Below are 19,804 nucleotides of genomic sequence, written 5' to 3' on the forward strand. Positions count from 1 at the left end.
CCAGTGGATCTGATGCCCTCTTCCAAACTCTGAGAGCATCAGACATGCATGTGCACACACACATACATACAGGCAAAACACTCATACATATAAAACAATCTTAAACCACACAGAGAGACAGACAGAGAGAGAAGGAGGGGGGGGCTGGAGAGATGGCTCAGCTATAAAGATATCATTCCACTCTCGCAAAGAACCTGAGTTTGATTCTTGGCATCCAAGTCAAACAGCTCACTAGCACCTGAAAGTTCAGCTCAGGATCCAATACTTCTGGCCTCTGAAATATGTATACATAGCCCCCATAGACACACAAACATGAAATTTAAAGTAATAAAAATTAATCTAAGTTGGGCTGTGGTGGTGCATGCCTTTAATCCCAGCACTTGGGAAGCAAAGGCAGGGAAATCTCTGAGTTTGAGCCAGACTGGTCTATAGAGAGAGTTCCCAGAATAGCCAGGGTGACAAAAAGAAACCCTGTCTTGAAAAACACACAAGCAACAACAACAACAACAAAATTAATCTTTTTTTTTTTTTTGGTGGTGGTGGTGATGATGATGAAAAAAATTAATCTTAAAAAAACAACAACTGCCAGACTGATGGCTGGGAATCCAGCATAGGACTGATCAAGACCCCCTGAATATGGGTGTCAGTGAGGAGGCCTAGGCAATCTATGGGGTCTTGGGTAGTAGATCAGTATTTATCCCTGGCATACAAATGGACTTTGGGTGCCCATCCCACAATGAGAGGTGTACTCTCACCCTGGACTCTTGGGGGAGGGTCTAGGCCCTGCCCTGGATGAAATGACAGACTATGGACAAGCCTGTGTAGAGTATAGTTTTCCTTGCCAGTCACCTAGGCCCTGCCATGCTGTCTGAACCCCCAAATAACACACAGGACACTATATTAATTATAAAGCTGTTGGCCGTTTGCTTGGTTTCCTTCTGGCTATCTCTGACTTAAGTAGTTAACCCATAATTATTAATCTAAGTATTTCTCTTACCGGAGAAAAGGGTCCAAACTCCTTGGGTGCATACATGGTGTCTCTCTTTCCCAGAATCCTCCTCGACTCCTAATTCCACCTATCTTGCTTCCCTATTGGCCAATAGTGCTTTATTCAACAACCAATAAGGACAGATTTACAGAATGATATCTCCCATCACCCCTGAGAGGGGATTGGGGGTGGGGGGGGGTTGGTGGGAGGGAGTGGGAGGAGGGGAGGGAAAGGGAGAGGGACCTGGGATTGACATGTGAAGCAACCTTGTTTCTAATTTAAATTAAAACAACAACAACTGGAGGGTCGGGGAGGAGGGGGAGGGGAGGGAGAGGGACCTGGGATTGACATGTGAAGCAAGTTGTTTCTAACTTAAAAAAAGGAAGAAAAAAAAACCAAAACACAAGATGGGTAAAACAAACAAACAAACAAACAAAAAAAAACCTGTGGGGGAACAAGTATGCATCTGTGTGAACAAGCATTCATGGCATGAGCATAGTCATATCCAGGATGCCAATGCCTCAGATTCATGGGAAGGGCAAGGCTTCCCAAGGCCCAAAAATGAATGCTGAGGAATGGACAATCTTTAGCTAAAAACAGTATCAGCAAAAATTGTCAACCTCGCTTCCTCCTCCTGGATGGCTGCAAGATCAAGTCCCAAACACTCCCCAACAGAGACCCCTACCTAGACCAGATAGCCCACCTCCTTCTTCATGGTGTAAGTAATAAACACACTTAGTATCCAGTTGTTGGTGCACCTCCATCTGAGTGCACTGCCCACCCAACCCCAGCTTTACATTACTTGTGCCTGTCTTTCTTAATTTCCCTCTGCTCCCACTCAGGTTCCAGCACCCATGGGTCATGGCAGTAACTATAAGCTAGCTTTCTCAAAGTAATCAACAACTACAGATCCCCAAATGTGTTACACTAAAACTTAACATGCAGTTGCTCCAAGTTAGGCAAGTGGTACAGTTCAAGTTAGATATAAGAAAGGCTAATAAAATGGACTTTGGGGGCCTACAAGACAGCTCATTTGGTAAAACAATTGTTGTGGGAGCCTAACGCCCTGAGTTTGATTTTCAGAACCCACATGAAGGTGGGGAGAGAATCAACTCCACAAAGCTATCTCTCCTCTCCTCCCCTCCCCTCCTTTCCTCTGTCCCTCCCTCCCTCTCAAAAAATGATTACCATAGGTAGTTAAGAGCACTTGCAACCGCAATGGCTAACAAACACCTACAATAAGCTCCAAGAAAATCAACTCCCTCTTCTAGCCTCTGCAGGCCCAGAACACATGTGGCATACACATATACACATACATAAATATAAATAAAAACAATTAACCTCTTAATTTATATTGAGTTAAAAAAATGAATAATAAGACACAGACAAAAAAGATCTCACGCTATCTAACATAGGTAGAGCTAGGAGGAAAAAGGAGACAGGAAAGAAATGATTAAAGAACTTGTACTTTCTAAAACAAACAAACCACCACTCTAGGACAGAGTGCTAGCCAATTTCAAAAATGAAAACACACTAAAAACTGGACAAAGTATAAACTACTGCAAACCAAAGATAGTGACAGTCTTAAGGGCAGCCAGAAAAATGACACATTATATTAAGAGATAAGAATTATAACATAAACTATGCAAGAAGACAATGCTATGACATCTTCAGGATAGCCCCCCAAAAAAAGTATTAACAAGCACTGTATGCAAGGTGGAAATATATATAAAAAATAAAAGAGAAATTCAAACAAAAGCTAAGAATATTTATTCTGGCAAACATATGCCATAAGGAATGCTACAAATAGTTCTTCCACCAAAAGAAGTGCAAAGTCTAGGAACACAGCTATGTGGCAGTGTTTGTCCTGCTTGGCATGTTGAAAACCCTTGGTTCAATCTCCAAAACTCAGAAGGGGGAAAGCAAGAGGATTATGTTTGAGGGCAGCCTAGCTACACAGTCAATTCCAGGAAACCCTTGGCTACACAGACCCAGTCTCAAAATGAAACTGCAGTTATCCATAACAAACTAATTCTGAAAGGTACCAAAAATATACATTGGAAATAGGACAACCTATTCAATAAATGGTACTGGAAATACAAATGCAATCTATCAAATTTGATTCCTATCTCTTACCCTATATAAAACTACATCAAAGATCTAGATTCATCAAAGACCCAAAACTCATATTAAACTACTAAAGGTAAACAGAGGAAACACTTCTAGACCTTGTTACAATTGAGGTGCCCTGGTGGGAGCAACTCATACCTGTAATCCTAGCACTTCAACAGTCTGATACAGGAAGATTGCTTCAAATTCAAAGCCAATCTAGGACACATAGTGAATTCTAGTCTGGGTGATAAGTGGGACATCCTGTCTCGAAAGAGATAGAGACAGAATGACTTGCGGGACAGGAACTGCCCCTACAAAGATCATGGGAAACAAGATGTATTCCATTGGACCACAACTCATCTGCACAACAAAGGAAAAAAACAAGTGAAGAACCAATCTACAGAATGAGAAAAACTATTCCCAACTGTTCTATGAAAAGGATCACTACTTAGAATATACGGAGAACTGGAAAAGCATTCAGAGCTAGTGGAATAGCTCAGAGGGTAGAATGCTTGCCTTTCATGTATGAGACACTGGGTCCAATCACTATCAACCCATAAATAACACACACACACACACACACACACACACACACACACACACACACACACACACACGATCGCGCATGTACATGCATGTGCATATATTCTTGAACCACATGCATCACACATATAAATAAATTACAGCACTTCAGATGCATTTCACAGCCTCAGAGTCCTTCTCCCTACACTTAGACTCTTACATTTTTTCTGCTGTCTCTTCTACAATGGAAGAGTAAGGGGAACTAAGCTTTAAAGGGGATGGTATAAATATCTTATTTAGGGCTGAGATAAGGAGAAATAACTTGTGATGAAATCTTTCAAAACACAAAGATGATGATTTTGAATGCTCCCAAAACAAAGAAATTATGTCTGAAGCAATAGATGTGCCAGTTTCCCTAATCCAAACATTGCATATTTGTACTGAAATGTCATAATAGGTTGAGTGTGGTACACACCTTTAATTCCAGTACTCGAGAGGCAGAGGCAGGTAGATCTCTGCATTCAAGGTTAGTCTGGTCTACATATAAAGTTCCGGAGCAACCAAGGACTACATAGTGAAAATCTGTCTAATAAAACGGTTTATACTAGAGTTTTCTGACTTACATTTTTAACTGCTCAGTTGAAAAGAATGCTACAGAGGCTAGTCAGATGGCTCAGTGGTTAAAAGCACTTGTTCTTGGAGAGAGCCTGGGTTCAATTCCCAGCACGTACATGGCAGCTCACAACCATCTATAATCTCAGTTACAGGAGATCAATCACCCTCCTCTAACTTCCATGGGCACTGGGCACAGACATAGTGCACAGACATACATGTGAGCAGAACATTCATAAACATAAAATAAAGTGATAAATAAATCCTTTTTCAAAAGTATTTAAAGAAAATAAGGCTAAAGCCTGACAGTGGTGGTGCATGGCTGGGAGGCAGAAGCAGGTAGATCTCTGTGAGTTCTAGGCCAGCCTGGTCTACAGAGTAATTGCCAGGATAGGTTCCAAAGCTATACAGAGAAACCCTGTCTCAAAAAAAAAAAAAAAAAAAAAAAAAAAAAAGAGCAAGAACTTTAGAATTTTAGTTAATTCTGTGGTGCATATTAGACCATAACCAACAGAGACATACACAGTAAACAAGCTCAGACTTCAGGGAGGCAGTCTTTAAAGATAAAATGTAAGACTTGTCAGCATATGAGAAGACATTTGGAGGCTGGTGATGCAGTTGAGTCATTAAGGGTCTGCCTGGTATACAGAAAGTCCTGGGTTCAAACTCCTGAACCATAAACCAGGTATGGTGGTACATGCCTACAAACTCAGCACTTAGGATGTGGAGCCAAGAGAATCATAAACTTGAAGTCTGGGCTGAAGACACACTCAGTTGGTGAAGTGCTTGCTGTGCAAGCATAAGGACCCTTCAGATCCCCAGCACTTGTAAAAAGCCAGGCCGGGTGGTGCACACAGTGTGATCCTAGGGCTGGGGAGCCAGAGGCAGGAGGTTCCCTGGAGCTAACTGACCAACTAATCTTGCTGAACTGGTGAATTCTAGGTTCAGTGAAATCTTGTCTTGGAAAAAAAGAAAAGGTGCAGCTGGAGAGATGGCTCTTAGGTGGTTAAAAGCATTTGATCTTCCAGAGGGCCCACACTCTCACCCACAGGCACACATGTGAACATGTACACAGACATACACAAAAAGAACTTCATTCTCAGCTATATAATAGTAAGTCCAAGGTCAGCCTGGACTATATATGATACTGTCTCAAAAAAGGAAAAAGAAAAAAAGAGAGATGATCCCAGTAAGACAATTAAATATAAAAGAGAAAAATATCTACTCATTATGCCCAAAGTCAATCTAATATTTACAAATGTGAAAGAAAGGAAACAGTGTGACTGAGAAGGAATGTGAGTGAGGAGGCACACAGAAAAGTCAAGAGATGGAAGATAGAAGGCACAGCTGGGCTCCCTCCTGCTGGTGAGGTGAAGACTAACTCACTGCAGGGACCAGATAATCATGACTTCTGGGACCCCTCGCCACCTACAAACATTTTGTGCTCTAGATAAGCCATGTACGCTGCAAGGTTCAGTTTGTACTAATTCAAAAAACACAGCCTATTTTTAAATCAAAACCATTGCTCCTGAAATGGAAGCTGTAGTACGTTAATCTATTTTAAAACAGATGTTTATTTTGGGTTACTATTTGGCATTCTAAGTAGTCTGGTAAACAATCACCTCTGATGTTTACCACTTTTATTCTGGCCTCATCAACCCTCAAATGTTGAAATAAGTAGTGAGAAAGCTTACTTCTTTTTATTTTTTTCTAAGATGTGATATTTATTTCACTAGTAGGTTAAAATACTGGAAAAAAGTAAACAAGGATAATGAAAAAAGTTATTATTCTATGGGTACTAATAAACATATACAGAAAACTGATAGAAGAGCAGAAAGTCATAAAAAGTACTTTTTAATAATTTAACTTTATTTTAGATGCATTGCTGTGAAGATATCAGATCCCCTGGAACTAAGTAGCCATGTGAGTGCTGAGAATGGAACCCAGGACCTCTGGAAGAACAGTCAGTGACCTTAACCAGTGAGCCATCTCTCCAGCACCCTATAAAAAGTATTTTTAACACATGTCCAAAGTCATACATGCAGGATGCATACTGGAAGCTGGTGTGGCAATCCTAGCTCTTGGGAATCTGAGTCAGGAAAATCAACATTAGTTTGAGACTAGCCTGATCTACATAGTGAATTAATTCCTCCAAGCCAGACTAGGCTACAGTGTGAGAACATGTCTCAAAGTGAAGCAAAACAAAACAAAAAATAGAACATACACTGCCGTCCAAATCTTTTACTCTCAGCTAACATAAAAAGATGGGCACAGAGCAGTCATGAGTTCTTACCTATTTAGAGACAGATTTTTAATACTAGGCTCTAGATGCTTGAAAGTTCTGATATCAGAATACTTTAAGTCTCTTTGAAGTCAAAATGATAGTCTTCCAAACACCTGCTCCATTTCAAAGTAACTGATATGCCTCAAAACAAGAAGGGCGGCTCAGCAGGTCAGAGCAACTGCCACCAGACCTGACCACATGAGTTCAACTCCCCCCCCCCGACCAACAAGGTAGAAGGAGAGAAGTGACTCCCTCAGGTTGTCCTGACTTCCACATATGTTCCCACATACCAGAGATTAATTAACTAATTAAAATGATTATTTTGTAAAAAAGAGAGATGGGGCTGGAAAGACGGATCAGTGATTAAAAGTGCTTGCTGCAGTTCCAAAGACCCAGTACCCACGTGAGGCTGTGCCACAACCACCTGTAACTCCAGGGGACACAACAACATCTTCCGGCACACTTGAATGCTCACCGGGGTGCACACTCAGCACACACACACACAAATGATATTTTGTAAAAGAATCCCTGACCAGGACAATGAGACGTTCTCTCAGGCATCACGGAAGCTCTCAATCCTTAGGTCTCGGGTCCATGTACCCAACAATGGGTTATAGGAGTGGGGCCATCAGTTCCAGATCCCAGCAATCTTTGATACACGTATTAAGAGAGAAAAGAATACTAACAAATCTTGGTCGGTTCTCTCCTTTTTGGGAGCTTCATTAAACAGGCTATCACCCTTGATACAAGCATCTCAAACATCTCATTCAGATTAGACTGCAAACTGTTCCTAAATTTGTCACTATGATGTAAGTGGCAGTTAAAATCAGAAAATTCTTTAGTACAACTTAAAATTGACTGTTTTCTTCTTGTCAGCAGAACACAATTTCTCAGTGACAAAGTAACACAGGTTGTTGCAAGTATTTGCAAGTGATATTTGACACCTCCCCGGAGTTAACTATGTTGATTCTTGTTTTGTCATCAGCTTGGACACACCATGGTATCCTGCCATACTGTTGAACAACTTACCTTCATACAACAAAGGAGACTATGTTTAACCCTTTCTGGGGAAAAAAACAAAAACAACCCAAACCATGTGTCAGGTCCTTTTTAAAAAGCTATTTCTAGACAGATGGTGGTGGCACATGCCTTTAATCCCAGCACTCAGGAGGCAGAGGCAGGCGGATCTCTGTGAATTTGAGGACAGCCTGGTTTACAGAGTGAGTTCCAGGACAGCCAAATCTACACAGAGAAACCCTGAGTCTGGGGGAAAAAAAGACGAAAAAGCTATTTCTAATTATTTTATGTGTATGTGTATTTTGCCTACATGTATGTCTGTGCACCATGTGTGGACCTGGAACTCATGGAGGACAGAGAGGACATCAGATCCCTTGGAGTTACACGTGGTTGTGAGCCACCACCACATAGATGCTACAAATTGAACCCTGACCCTCTGGAAGAGGAAGCAGCCCGTGTTCCCAACCACTTAGTCATCTCTCCAGTTCCTAGGTTAGGTCTGTTAGTGTCGGAATTGTAGATACTAAATAACAGAATGAATGATTAGATTCTTAAAACAAAAACCTTAAACCTAAAAATAAGTAACCCCATAACAAGGCTACATTAAATAAAAATTCATTTTAGCAAGTTCCCACTATTTAAGATAAAAGACTCCATTTTTTAAAAGAGTCTAATTAGCACAACATTTTCTAAAATAGTTTGCTGTGTTTCAGTGAGAATGTTTCCATTATGGAGAACATGGGAGGGAAGACAGGAAGGAATTATTAAAGACCTCTTCTGCAGAAGAAACATGACTATGTAAGTCTTACGCAAATGTCTACTAAGCTCTGAGGTCTAAAAACAATTATGTCACTGTACACAGCAGGAGAAAAAGTCATAATGAGCATCAAGTTTTTAAATCATTGACAACTTAAGAAAATTAAGATTACACAAAGTCCCCTCTCTCCAGAGTCCTAAATCTGGGAAGGAGATGTGCACATCTGGGGTTCTATACATATTCGACATCAACAAAACTGAAGTCACTTTTCCCAAACACACAACAGGAAAAGTTGTTTTTCTTTCCCTCAGAACTCTGAGCAATGAAAGCAACGACTTTAAATGGCTCTGTATAAAAACGTAAGAAGGGTGAGTCGTGTTCTATTAGTAAAAGCAGCTGAACAGTAAGAAACTCTCTTCTTTTAAAAATAAAGATGCTTTAAAGTAAAAAATAAAAATAAAAATATTACCTTTGAAGATCATCTTTATATTGCTTTCTAAAGCCTAAAATATAGGCCAATCCCTTTGGAGAGAATATAAAAGAAACTTACAAATTTGCATTTACAATAGGGCTCTCCCACTAAAAATAATCTACACATTTTCTCCATCTGCACTTAGCATCAAATATCTAAACCTGGGGCTGAAGAGAACAGCTCAATAGTTAAGAGTACTGGCTGCTGCTCTTCCGGGGGCCCTGAGTGCAATTCCCAGCACTCACATGGCGGCTCACACCAGCTGTAACTGCAGATCCATGGTATCTGATGCCCTCTTCTGTCTTAGAAAGAGGGCATACATGCAGGAAAATTCATAAATAAATCTTTTTAAAATAATAATAAATACCTAGACTTGATTCTGGTGAGAGCAATAGCACAGCTTATGTTTTAGTGTACCATAACAACAATACAAACAATGCCAACAATGTTTGCTGTGCTACACTTTTAAATTTTTATTTCCTTATTCCTTAGGAATAATTACTTTCTTAAATTTTAAAATCACCTCACTAAAACTGGAAGATAAACTCTATATAGATACATGAATTGTAAAAGGGCTGCAAACCTGAGATAGCACCACTATTATCTATATTAACATTCATCGTAAGTATTATTCTACCTTTACCAGATGTCACAAGAGAAATTGTATGTCAACAGTCACACTAACAAATGAGATGACAGCTTGAACAACATTACAATTTTAAACAAAGAGTAAATTGACTAAGCTGTGATGAAGAGTTTAACTTTCTTTACCCTAATTAGTTGAAAATTTGCTTGGGCAAATTTTACAAAGCATCTCTTGGCTATCAGGAGTGCACCTACTATTTTACTTTCTACCTAGGCAGCACTTAACTTAAGCTTATACTTCTAGATCTTTCAACCAACAAAGATCAACCGTAAAATTACTTCAACAAGTAGAAATAGCCACACTGCCCAACGGCAACCTCTGCATTGCTAGACGCTTATCCAGCTGGTAGATTTATACCATTGTTCATTCTTAGTTCCCTAAATGTAAAAAATACCCACAGAATGGTAGCATACCTCTAAATTGGTTTAAATATGGCACCAAGTTATTTTTAGTTGGCTTCAAGCTTTAAAAAGGGACTTATCATTCTTCTCAAAGGCTAATCTACTCAAGTTGCTCCCATGTTAAAAAAAAAAAAGAAATAAAAAGTCAATTTATCTGTTTTGAAAATCAGAAATGTTATTTATGCACAGCTCAACAAAGTATCAGGAGAGTCCTCACATCAAACCAAGGTCAGAATTGTGCCTATTGTTTAGAAAAATCAGTCTTTTCAAACACTAGCATGCTTAAATGTTATTTGTGTGTACTTAAATATAATTGTTATCAAAACATTAAAATTATTTCTCAAAACTCATCCTAAACTATACAGAGTAAAAAAGAAAACTCGCATGATTAGAAACTATTTCTTATTTGTGAAAAAATACAAAAAATATTCACATCACATTTATTTGAAATCTGAATCCCTCCTTGCACACTAGAAAGATGCAAAGACAAACACTTCCAAATATCCAGACAGATCATCCCACAGTTGTAACTTTCATCATACTTCTCAAAGCAGTGTGGTGAGGTCAGCTCACAAACAGCTTAAGCAGCAAAACTAGAAATCGGTGGTAGTAGTATCAGGCTACATAACAGCCTCTCCAAAGACTATGAAGTAAGAGAACGAAAATGTGCTGGCACCATCCCAAAAGACGGACAGATACTGCTTTGAGCGATGGAGTTCAGAGCTTACAGTCGAGAGCAATTCCTCTTCCTGACCCTGCAGCTTGACTCTGCGTACTTTAACCCCAAAATAGCCAGTCACCCAGAAGTTAGTTAACACTACCAACCTTCTCTCTAAATATAAGCTGAAGAGCATGTGGGTTTACAAAGATCTGATTAGATACAAGCATACTCTGAAAGGGAAAATCTGCCTTCCATCTATGTGAAGATGAGGAAAGTCAGACACAATTATACTGAAATTATGCTGTATAGAATACCCTTTGTTACCCAAGAATTGTGCCTACAGCATAATTCTGAAGGTTTGGTGATTTCTTTATTGTCAGTTTTGACACTTTGAAACTCTACCTGGCATTGAAAATTAGTTAGCTTTCTCAAAAGAAGTAATCCTAGCATATTAATCAAGGCAAATCATACAATTTTATTAAGAAACAATTCCTTTGACTTTAGTCATATTTGCTTTGTTTATTTGTCTGTTTTCAGACAGTATCACTATGTAATCAGGCTAACCCAGATTGGACAGAAAACTCAACAATCCTCCTGCTCAGCCTCCCAAGTACTGGGATTGAAGACATTCACTACCACACATGGCTTTATATATTATTTTATAATTTCAACTTGACAAAGTCATATATTAAAATAGTATTATAAACTCTAACTCTTGAACCTCTGACACTAACTATAGCTTTTCTCTAAAGAACCAAGAAGCTAGGCATAGCAGTGCAGGCCTGTAATCCTAGCATTTAGGAGGTAGGGGCAAAGGATCAGGAGTTCAAGGTCACCCTCACTACACAGAGTTTAAGGCCAACCTGGGTTATCTGAGACCCTATGTTAAATAAACAAAAAAGAACCCCCAAAATGCAATTATCTTAGGCTAGAAAATAATCACATTAAATTCAAATCAGCATCTATTTACTTGTATTTTGTGCCAACATTATTCTGAGAATGGAGGAACCAAAGGTAATATATATACATGGTCATAAGAGAGTCGATCTTGTTGGGGAAATCAATGACATGCTCGATGTGCTCTACTGAGAGCCAGAACAAAAGCCTTGGCATTACTGAAGAATGGGTAAATCCATAAGTTTCAAAGACATCACAAGATTTGAGCTGTATCTTGAGCTCATTTCACAAAGAAAGAAGAATGTTGAAGGCCAAAAACAGAATAAGCAAGTGTTTTCCAAAAAAAGGACAAAAATATGACATATGTTTTCAAAAACACACAAAACAAAACATGTAACAGGGGTAGTAAAAATGCCTGGGGCATGTGCTAGTGCCCCCCTACCCTCACCCCATGACAGACATCACCAATCAATCAGAGCATACTTAAAAACCTCAAGAAGTCTCAAAATCCTTCTAAACATGTAACATAAAAAGCAGGACCATGAGATGAAATGTCTAGAACTAGAGAGTAGTAGGACTTGGGCTAGATGGGCCAATTCAAAGCAGGCTAACAATTTTAGATTTTCTCCTACAGTGACAGAGGATAAACAAAAGGTTCTGTGAGGAATAATCGATTCTGTCACTGTGAGGAATGTATGTCAGCAGACAGGAAAAAGGACAAGTGAATAATACTCTAGAATTAGTTCTACCCATAATCTCACTCTTGGGAGGTAAGGGCAGGTGATAAGAGTTCAAGATTATCTTTGCTAAAACAATAAATTCAGGCTAGCCTGGGCTACAGGAGACCCTATCTCAAAAAAAGGGGAAAAAAAGGCTGAGAATATAGATCAGTGATACAGCACCTGTCTAGCAGGTCTGAGGTCCCCAGTTCAATAGTCCTCACTCCAAAAAAAAAAACAACAGGAAAACAGCAATTGTGGTCAAAAGAAAAGTAGGGAAATCTATGGCTGGCTCTAAAACAAAAGCAGAGTTTTGGATTTTAAAATCATTTCAAGGGGCTCAGTGATTAAAAGCACCAGCTACTCTTCCAGAGGACCCGGGTTCAATTCCTAGCATCCACATGGCAGCTCACACCTGTCTGTAATTCCAGTTCCAGGGCATCTAACACCCTTACACAGACATATATACAAAACAAATACCAATCCACATAAATTTAAAAAATTTTTTTTTCAAAATGAAAATTGGATAAACTCATGTAATCATAATCCTCTAATAGAACTAAAATAAGGAAGGTAAAGACTAGAATTAAAGAAATGAATTACTCAAGACCATAATTTCAGAAGTAGGTATTCCAGGGTTAGCATCAAGAGAGAAAACATCCTCATGACCAGACTGGCACTCAGCAAGTCTCTCCTGCCCTGAGGCACCAATACTCTAGCAAAACAGCAGATGTTGTTACCTCCCATGCCCCACGATGCAGGGCAGACTCAGACTATGTGAAGTGCAGAACTCGAAGAAGCTCTTTTTTAAAACCAAGGCTCGCCGGGCGGTGGTGGCGCACGCCTTTAATCCCAGCACTCGGGAGGCAGAGGCGGGCGGATCTCTGTGAGTTCGAGGCTGGGCTGGACTGACAGCCTCCAAAACAATACAGAGAAACCCTGTCTTGTAAAAAAACCAAAAAATAAAAAAATAAAAATAAAACCAAGGCTCACCAAAAACTCTGGCATTGGTGGCACACGCCTTTAATCCCGGCACTCAGGAGGCAGAGGCAGCAGGATCTCTGTGAGTTCAAAGCCAGCTCTGGTCTACAGAGCGAGTTCCAGGACAGGCTTCAAAGCAATACAGAGAAACCCTGTCTCGAAAAACAAAAACAAACAAACTAAAAAACTAAAAAAAGAAACAGTTTATATGAAATAACACCATTCTATCATTAACTACTTATATGTAAGTGTTAAACTCTATTATTTTTTTGCACAAACTACAACTATAGAATTTTGGACAGAATGAATGAAAAAAAGTAACTACTACCACTTAAGCAGAATGTGCAGTAAATGACATTATTCTACTTAGATATAAAAACTTCAGGGTTGGGGATGCAGCTTAGAGGTTGAAGACCTGTCTGATATGCTCAAAGCCCTAGTTTTGATTTGTAGAATCAAACAAAAAACAATTAAGATTTTAATATTTTTTTAAATTGAAAACATTAATTTCAATGCAGCACATCAGTAATCTAGCTTGGAAGATACAAGATCAGAAGCTAGCAGGAAGTTAGTCTAGGCTATGTGAGACTCTGTCTCAAGAAACAACAAATACTGGGCATGGAGGTACATGTATAATTCCAGGACGAAAGAGGCAGGGGTGTGTGGTTCCCTGTGAGTTCAAGGCCAGTTTGGTGTACACAGTGAGTTCCAGGCCGGTCAGGACTCCATAACTCCACAGAGAGACTATTAAAAAAAATGTTTCCCTTTGGCTATTACAAACAAAGGCTAAAGTAATAATGTGAAGCCCAAGGATATTAATAGGCTAGTATTACTGTTTTAAGACCTAAGGATACTCAAATTGCGGGATAAAATTACCCTCCAGTGAATGCCAACAATGCATTTCACACTACATAGACACACAATCAAGGGTTCTACTTGGCTCTCATTCTGTGCCATACTGTTAACCTCACGGATTTGGAGCCAGTACTGAACACCTGTAATCTCAGCACTTGGTGATGTGGAGGTGGGAGGATCAGTTCAGTCACCCTCCACTACACAATTAGTTTAAGGGCAGACTGAGCAAGAGTGAGACTTTCTCAAAAACAAAAACAAACAAAACCTCATAAAAGAGATTCTCACTCTCTTAAAATAAGACAAAATGAAAAATATGAACATGAGAGAAAATGTATGCATTCATCTGAGAAAGCAAATCCAACATTTATCATCACTTCTCTCTTAGCAGAAAGAATGAATTAGTCATGGGAAGAGCCACCTTGTCATGATGTCATTCTAAAGTCATTACAGAATTTTACACATGCTATGCTTGCTTCCAGTCAATCACACAGAAGTCATCCTGAGACTGAGGTCAAATTCCATTCTAAAGATCTCCACACTTAAAGTAAAGGTCCGCAAGAACATAATATCCAAAGGCCAAACACAGATACCCCTCCTCCCCACTTTAAAAGAAATCAGTTCTTCCCTACTTTAGCTAACTGTAATGGAATGTGACCCATAAACAAGGGCTTTCCCATTCTTCATTTTCTCAGAAAATATAAAGCAGATTTAATCTTTCTCATAAGGAGAATATATTTTGATAGAAAAAAATTGTAACACGGTGGTAGTTACATTAATAAGCTTTTCCCTCCTCATTAGCCCACTCACCTTGTCAACAGTGCTTTTCCTTTCTCAGTAAACTGTCTCTATTTCCACTCATTAAAAAAATGTTTTAAATAATAGTTGATAATTAGTACAAAGGGTAAATTAGTGGACACCTGCACTCACTTGCACAGATCAACACACAGACACGTCGTACATACATAATTAACAAAAATAATTCTTTAAAGGGGAGAGGCTGGATTGATGACTCAGCACTTAAGAGTTCTAGCTGTTCTTGCAGAAGACCAGGTTCAGTACCCAGCACCCACATCAGGAGACTACAAACCCCCACAACTTCAGTTCCTAGGAAATCTGATGCCTCCATGGGTTTGAGGGGCAGAAGCAGGCTGATCTCTGTGAGTCTGAGGCCAGCCTGGTCTACAGAGTGAGATCCAGGATGGTCAGGAATATACAGAGAAACCCTGTCTCGAAAAGACCAAAAAAGAAAAAGAAAGCTTTTGTAAATTTTAAAATAGATAATTCCACCATTTAATTTACACGAAGGCTCTCACAAGAAAACACAGCTGTATTTTACTTACATTCTTCCTACACCTTCATACATGTTAGTCTCATCCACCAGTGTCATGATCTCTGTATCTGTAAGGTGTGCATGCTTTTTCGTTCTGTTTAGCTGTTCAATCTGTATGTCTGCGAGTTTCACCTTCTGTTGAGTATCAATAACTTTGGCTTGAAGCTCTGTGAAGGCCTAAGAAAAAACAAGTCTGTGATTTAGAAAGGAAACATTTAAGTCAAATCCTTTTTTTTTTTTTTTTTTTTTTTTTTTTTGGTTTTTCGAGACAGGGTTTCTTCTGTGGCTTTGGAGGCTGTCCTGGAACTAGCTCTTGTAGACCAGGCTGGCCTCGAACTCACAGAGATCCGCCTGCCTCTGCCTCCCAAGTGCTGGGATTAAAGGCGTGCACCACCAATGCCCGGCTCAAATCCATATTTATTAAAACAGAATATACTAACCAAAGCTGTGAAATTTACTAAAATAAGCATAAATGAGAGTCAATAGAATTCTAATACTATGCTAAATTCTAAATGTACCCTGCTCATAGACAATGTGATCAATATGAACAAGCAAAAGTCTATTAAATAACAATCATATTTTAAATAACCAAAGATTAATAAAGGGAGTAAACAAAATACTCAGGGGATAAAGCTCAGAGATCAAAACAAGAATTATTCAAAGCACTTCACATTATTTCAAAAATCCTGGCTGGAGACCCAGACCTGGTGTCTCATGCCTGTAATACTAACAACTTGATGGCAGAAACAGAGGATGGAGTAAGTAGCTCAGGACTCAACACACAAGATACTCAAGGCCAGTCTGAGCTATAAGACACCTTGTCAGAAAAAGAATTTTTTTAGGGTCAGTGATATTGGCTCAGCAGATAAAGGCACTTGACATCAAGCCTGATGACCTAAATTTGATCCCTGAGAGCTACAGAGTAAGAGAGAACTGACTCCAAATTGTCCCCTGACCTCAACATATGCGCTCTCTCTCTCTCTCTCTCTCTCTCTCTCTCTCTCTCTCACACACACACACACACACACACACACACACACACAAATTCTTAAGAAAAAAACTAAGACAGACAGACAGAGGTCCATGAGATGGATCAGCAGGTAAAGCGTCTTATAACCAAGCCTAACCTGAGGATACATCCCTAGAACCTGAACCCACATGATAAAAGGAGAAAACCAGTCCACCAAAACTATATTCTGACTTCTACATACTCTGACCACACATTAGCATCATAACATGTGTGTGCCCACCCTCACACACATCTGATATTTACTTGCCAGGGATAGAGGAGCACACTCTTAATCCCAGAATTAAAGGGGAAGAGGCCGAGGACCTCATGTAATTTCAAGACCAGCCTGGGCTACAGCCAATCAGAGCTAAAAAAAAAAGGGGGGGGGGCTGAGATTTATAGCATGAATGAAAGAATGCTGTGTAAGATTAAGACTACATGTTTCAAGTAAAGAATGGCAAAGAGCAGTTGAGTGGTGGTGGTGCACGACTTTAGTGCCAGCATTTAGGAGGCAGAGGCAGGCAGATCTCTGTGAGTTCAAGGCCAGCCTGGTCTACAAAGCTACACAGAAAAACCCTATCCCAGAAAAAAAAAAAAAAAAAAAAGGATGGCAAAGAGCAAGATGCACATACTTAGCATCCCTGGAACAATAACAAATGGCTTCTTTTATTAGCAACAACAGCTATTTCAGCTGTCCTATTGCTTAGGCAAAGGTTAACCAAAGGAAGCTACTTAAGATGTTACTGGGAGCTAGAGAAATATTCAGTCAGAAGTCCTAAGGTTCACACCACAGGACCCACAAACGAAGTTGAGCTTAGGAGCTGGAGGGATGGCTCAGAGGTTAAGAGCAGAAGACCCAGGTTTGGTTCACAGTACCCACAGAGCAGCTCACAACCACTTGTAACTACAGTTTGGGGGGGACCAAGGCCCTTTTCTAGCCTGAGGGGGGCTGTACATACATGCTATTCAGTCACGCAGGCAAAACACCCACATACATAAAAATACAACTTGTTGTTTCATGCTAGGCATGGAGGCAGAGGAAAAAAAGAGGATCCTTTAACTTCACTGGCTAGACAATCAAGCCAAAGTGGCAATCCCTAGGTCCCAGTGAGTGGCCTTATCTCAAAAAACAAGATGAACAGTCACTGCCTTGAATTCAGGAAGCCCTAAGAGCAATTCCTGGCACTGGGTGTAGTGGTGCATGCCAGCTACATAGCCAAGTTCCAGGCCAGCCCAGGCTACATGAGACCCTGTCTCTGAGGGAAAAACAAAACGAAATCAGAGTCTGGGCCATTGAGATGGCTCATCTTGCCTAGAAGCCTGATGACCAGAGTTCATCAATCCCCAGGGCCCACTTGAACCAACTCCCAAAAGTTGTTCCCTGACCACCCTTGAGCAATTTGCAGATGTGTCTACACACACACATAAAAATACACAACTTTTTAAAATAAGTTGCTCACCTACAGAACCTACTGATACCAAATGTTTTTATAATACCAAATTCTATTTATTATTATGTGTTTGAGTGTCCTGGAGTGTTGAGTCTGAGACATTATAGAATAACGCTGAGCAGTTCTGTCCTTATACCATGGGTTCCAAGATCAAAACTTAAATAATCAGGCTTTCTGGCAAGTGCTTTCACCCACTGACCCATTTTGCTGCCTGGGGCTCAATCTTATAAGACTTTTCTTGCCAGTGACCCTAACAAACATCTGTTATCCTAATACCCAGGAGATAGAGACACTAAAGAGCATTAGGGGTTCAGGGTCTGATCAAACAAAACAAAACAAATAAACCACACAGGAAAAAACACTAGAAGTTTACTTTTCTAGAAAAGTAGATTTAGCCTGGCGGTGGTGGCACACACCTTTAATCCCAACACTCAGGAGGCAGAGGCAGGCGAATTTCTGTGAGTTGGAGACCAGCCTGTTCTACAAGAGCTAGTTCCAGGTCAGGCTCCAAAGCTACACAGAGAAATCCTGCCTCAAAAAAAAAACAAAAAAAGAAAAAAATAAAGAAAAGTAGATTTAAACTGAATGAATTATAGGGTGCTTTCTAACTATAGGCAACTCTCCACAAAGAAAGCACAGTCTAAGGTCTTAGTATTGTTAGGGTCCTAAGACTTTGAAGTGGCAAAATGTTTCCAATTAACAACCAGCTTTATAAACTGGCATTTGACTCAACTGTAATTCCAGCTGGACAGTGGTGTCACACTCCTTTAATCTCAGCATTCAGAAAGCAGAGGCAGGAGGATCTCTGAGTTCAAGGTCCAGCCTGGTATACAGAGTGAGTTCCAGGACAGCTAGGACTGTTTCACAGAAAAAAAAAAAAAAAAAAAAAACCTGTCTCGAAAAACAAAAACGATTGTAATTCCAGAACTCAAGAGGCTAAGGCAGGAAGACTGCCTGGAGTTCAAAGCCAGCTTAGCTACACAGCTAAATCCCAAACTAATCTAGGACACACTGAGATACCGTCTCTAAAAACCAAAGCAAAATAACAACAAAAACCATTTATAAGAAACGGATTGAACAAAAAGAAAAATCCAATTCCTCTGACCACTCATTCGGAAAACCTTACTGGACGGGGGAGGGGGCGCAGCGGGGGCAAATGCTTTAAAAATAAGATGGGCAGGGAGCATTAAGGCCTTGACGTGAACATTGATGTAACAGTGTCTGGTTTTCTGATGTATAGAAACAAGGACCTTTCAAGGAGTGGTACAGAATAAATGACCTAAAAGCAAAGGTTGAACTTGGAGTTTTTCACATCAAACGAGGAAACCGAATTACAGTTAGTGCCTCGGCTCCAGAGAGCACTATGAAGGGCATCCGTGTGAGACGCTGTCTTCGGGTCTTGCTTTGAAAGTGGGTCCCTGATGGCTCCAAAATGCAGAGAGAGGACTCGAGTGCAGGTCACGAGAACATACTGCGGCCCCGGCACCCCACTCACCCACCCACCCACCCTGAGCAGCTCTTGCCACCGGGAGCCCCCGGGGACCCCTGCCACGCCGAAGCAGCGCAGGTCCCGTCTCAGGACTCCAGGAAGCCAGCCCCCGCGCCCTACAGTCTCTTTCCTTCGGCGAGACTCGAGTCAACCTCTTATTCTTGCCCCCACTCGCTTCATCTTTCAAACAGAAGGTTCAGTCTGTTCAAAAGGCCCCGTTACCTTCTTCAACTCCAGATCCACGGGGGCCGCCATATTGGAGCACTCTACGCGCCTGCGTTAGAAGCAAGCCGGAAGGGGTGGGGGAGGGGCCCTTTCAGGTTTAATTGCGAGGCTTCGTTTTCTGCGCTTGCGCATAAATCAAACTCTAACACAGATTTCTCACTCTGTATATCTAATTCACTCCACCACTCTGGCATGAGACAAATGACCCTAAACATTGGAAATTCCGATAAAATGTGATAAACGTGTAACTGCTCAGGTGTAGCTCTTATCTTCCACACACAATTAAACAAACGTCTTTGGGCTGCGGAATTGAAACAGGTGTTATGGGTCAGCTCACAGCCAGCAACCATTCAGTCCTTCAGTTAATCCCCGTGCT

The 19,804-nt window shown here is 40.4% G+C and overlaps 1 protein-coding gene across 1 annotated transcript in view; it reads right to left on the reverse strand.

The window, feature by feature from the left end:
* The window catches only part of Pfdn1 (prefoldin subunit 1), a 61,005-nt gene extending 41,474 nt beyond the window's left edge, over positions 1-19,531 (reverse strand). The window contains exons 1-2 of the mRNA XM_040758113.1: positions 19,426-19,531; positions 15,265-15,431 (exon numbers count right to left, since the gene is read on the reverse strand). Of these exons, the coding sequence (XP_040614047.1) occupies positions 15,265-15,431; positions 19,426-19,458 (200 nt within the window). The 5' untranslated portion in view covers positions 19,459-19,531. The remainder of the gene's footprint in view (positions 1-15,264; positions 15,432-19,425) is intronic.
* Between the last annotated feature and the right edge of the window lie 273 nt (positions 19,532-19,804).

This window comes from Mesocricetus auratus, unplaced genomic scaffold (genome assembly GCF_017639785.1).
Source record: "Mesocricetus auratus isolate SY011 unplaced genomic scaffold, BCM_Maur_2.0 Super-Scaffold_100015, whole genome shotgun sequence".
NCBI classification, from domain to species: Eukaryota; Metazoa; Chordata; class Mammalia; order Rodentia; family Cricetidae; genus Mesocricetus; species Mesocricetus auratus.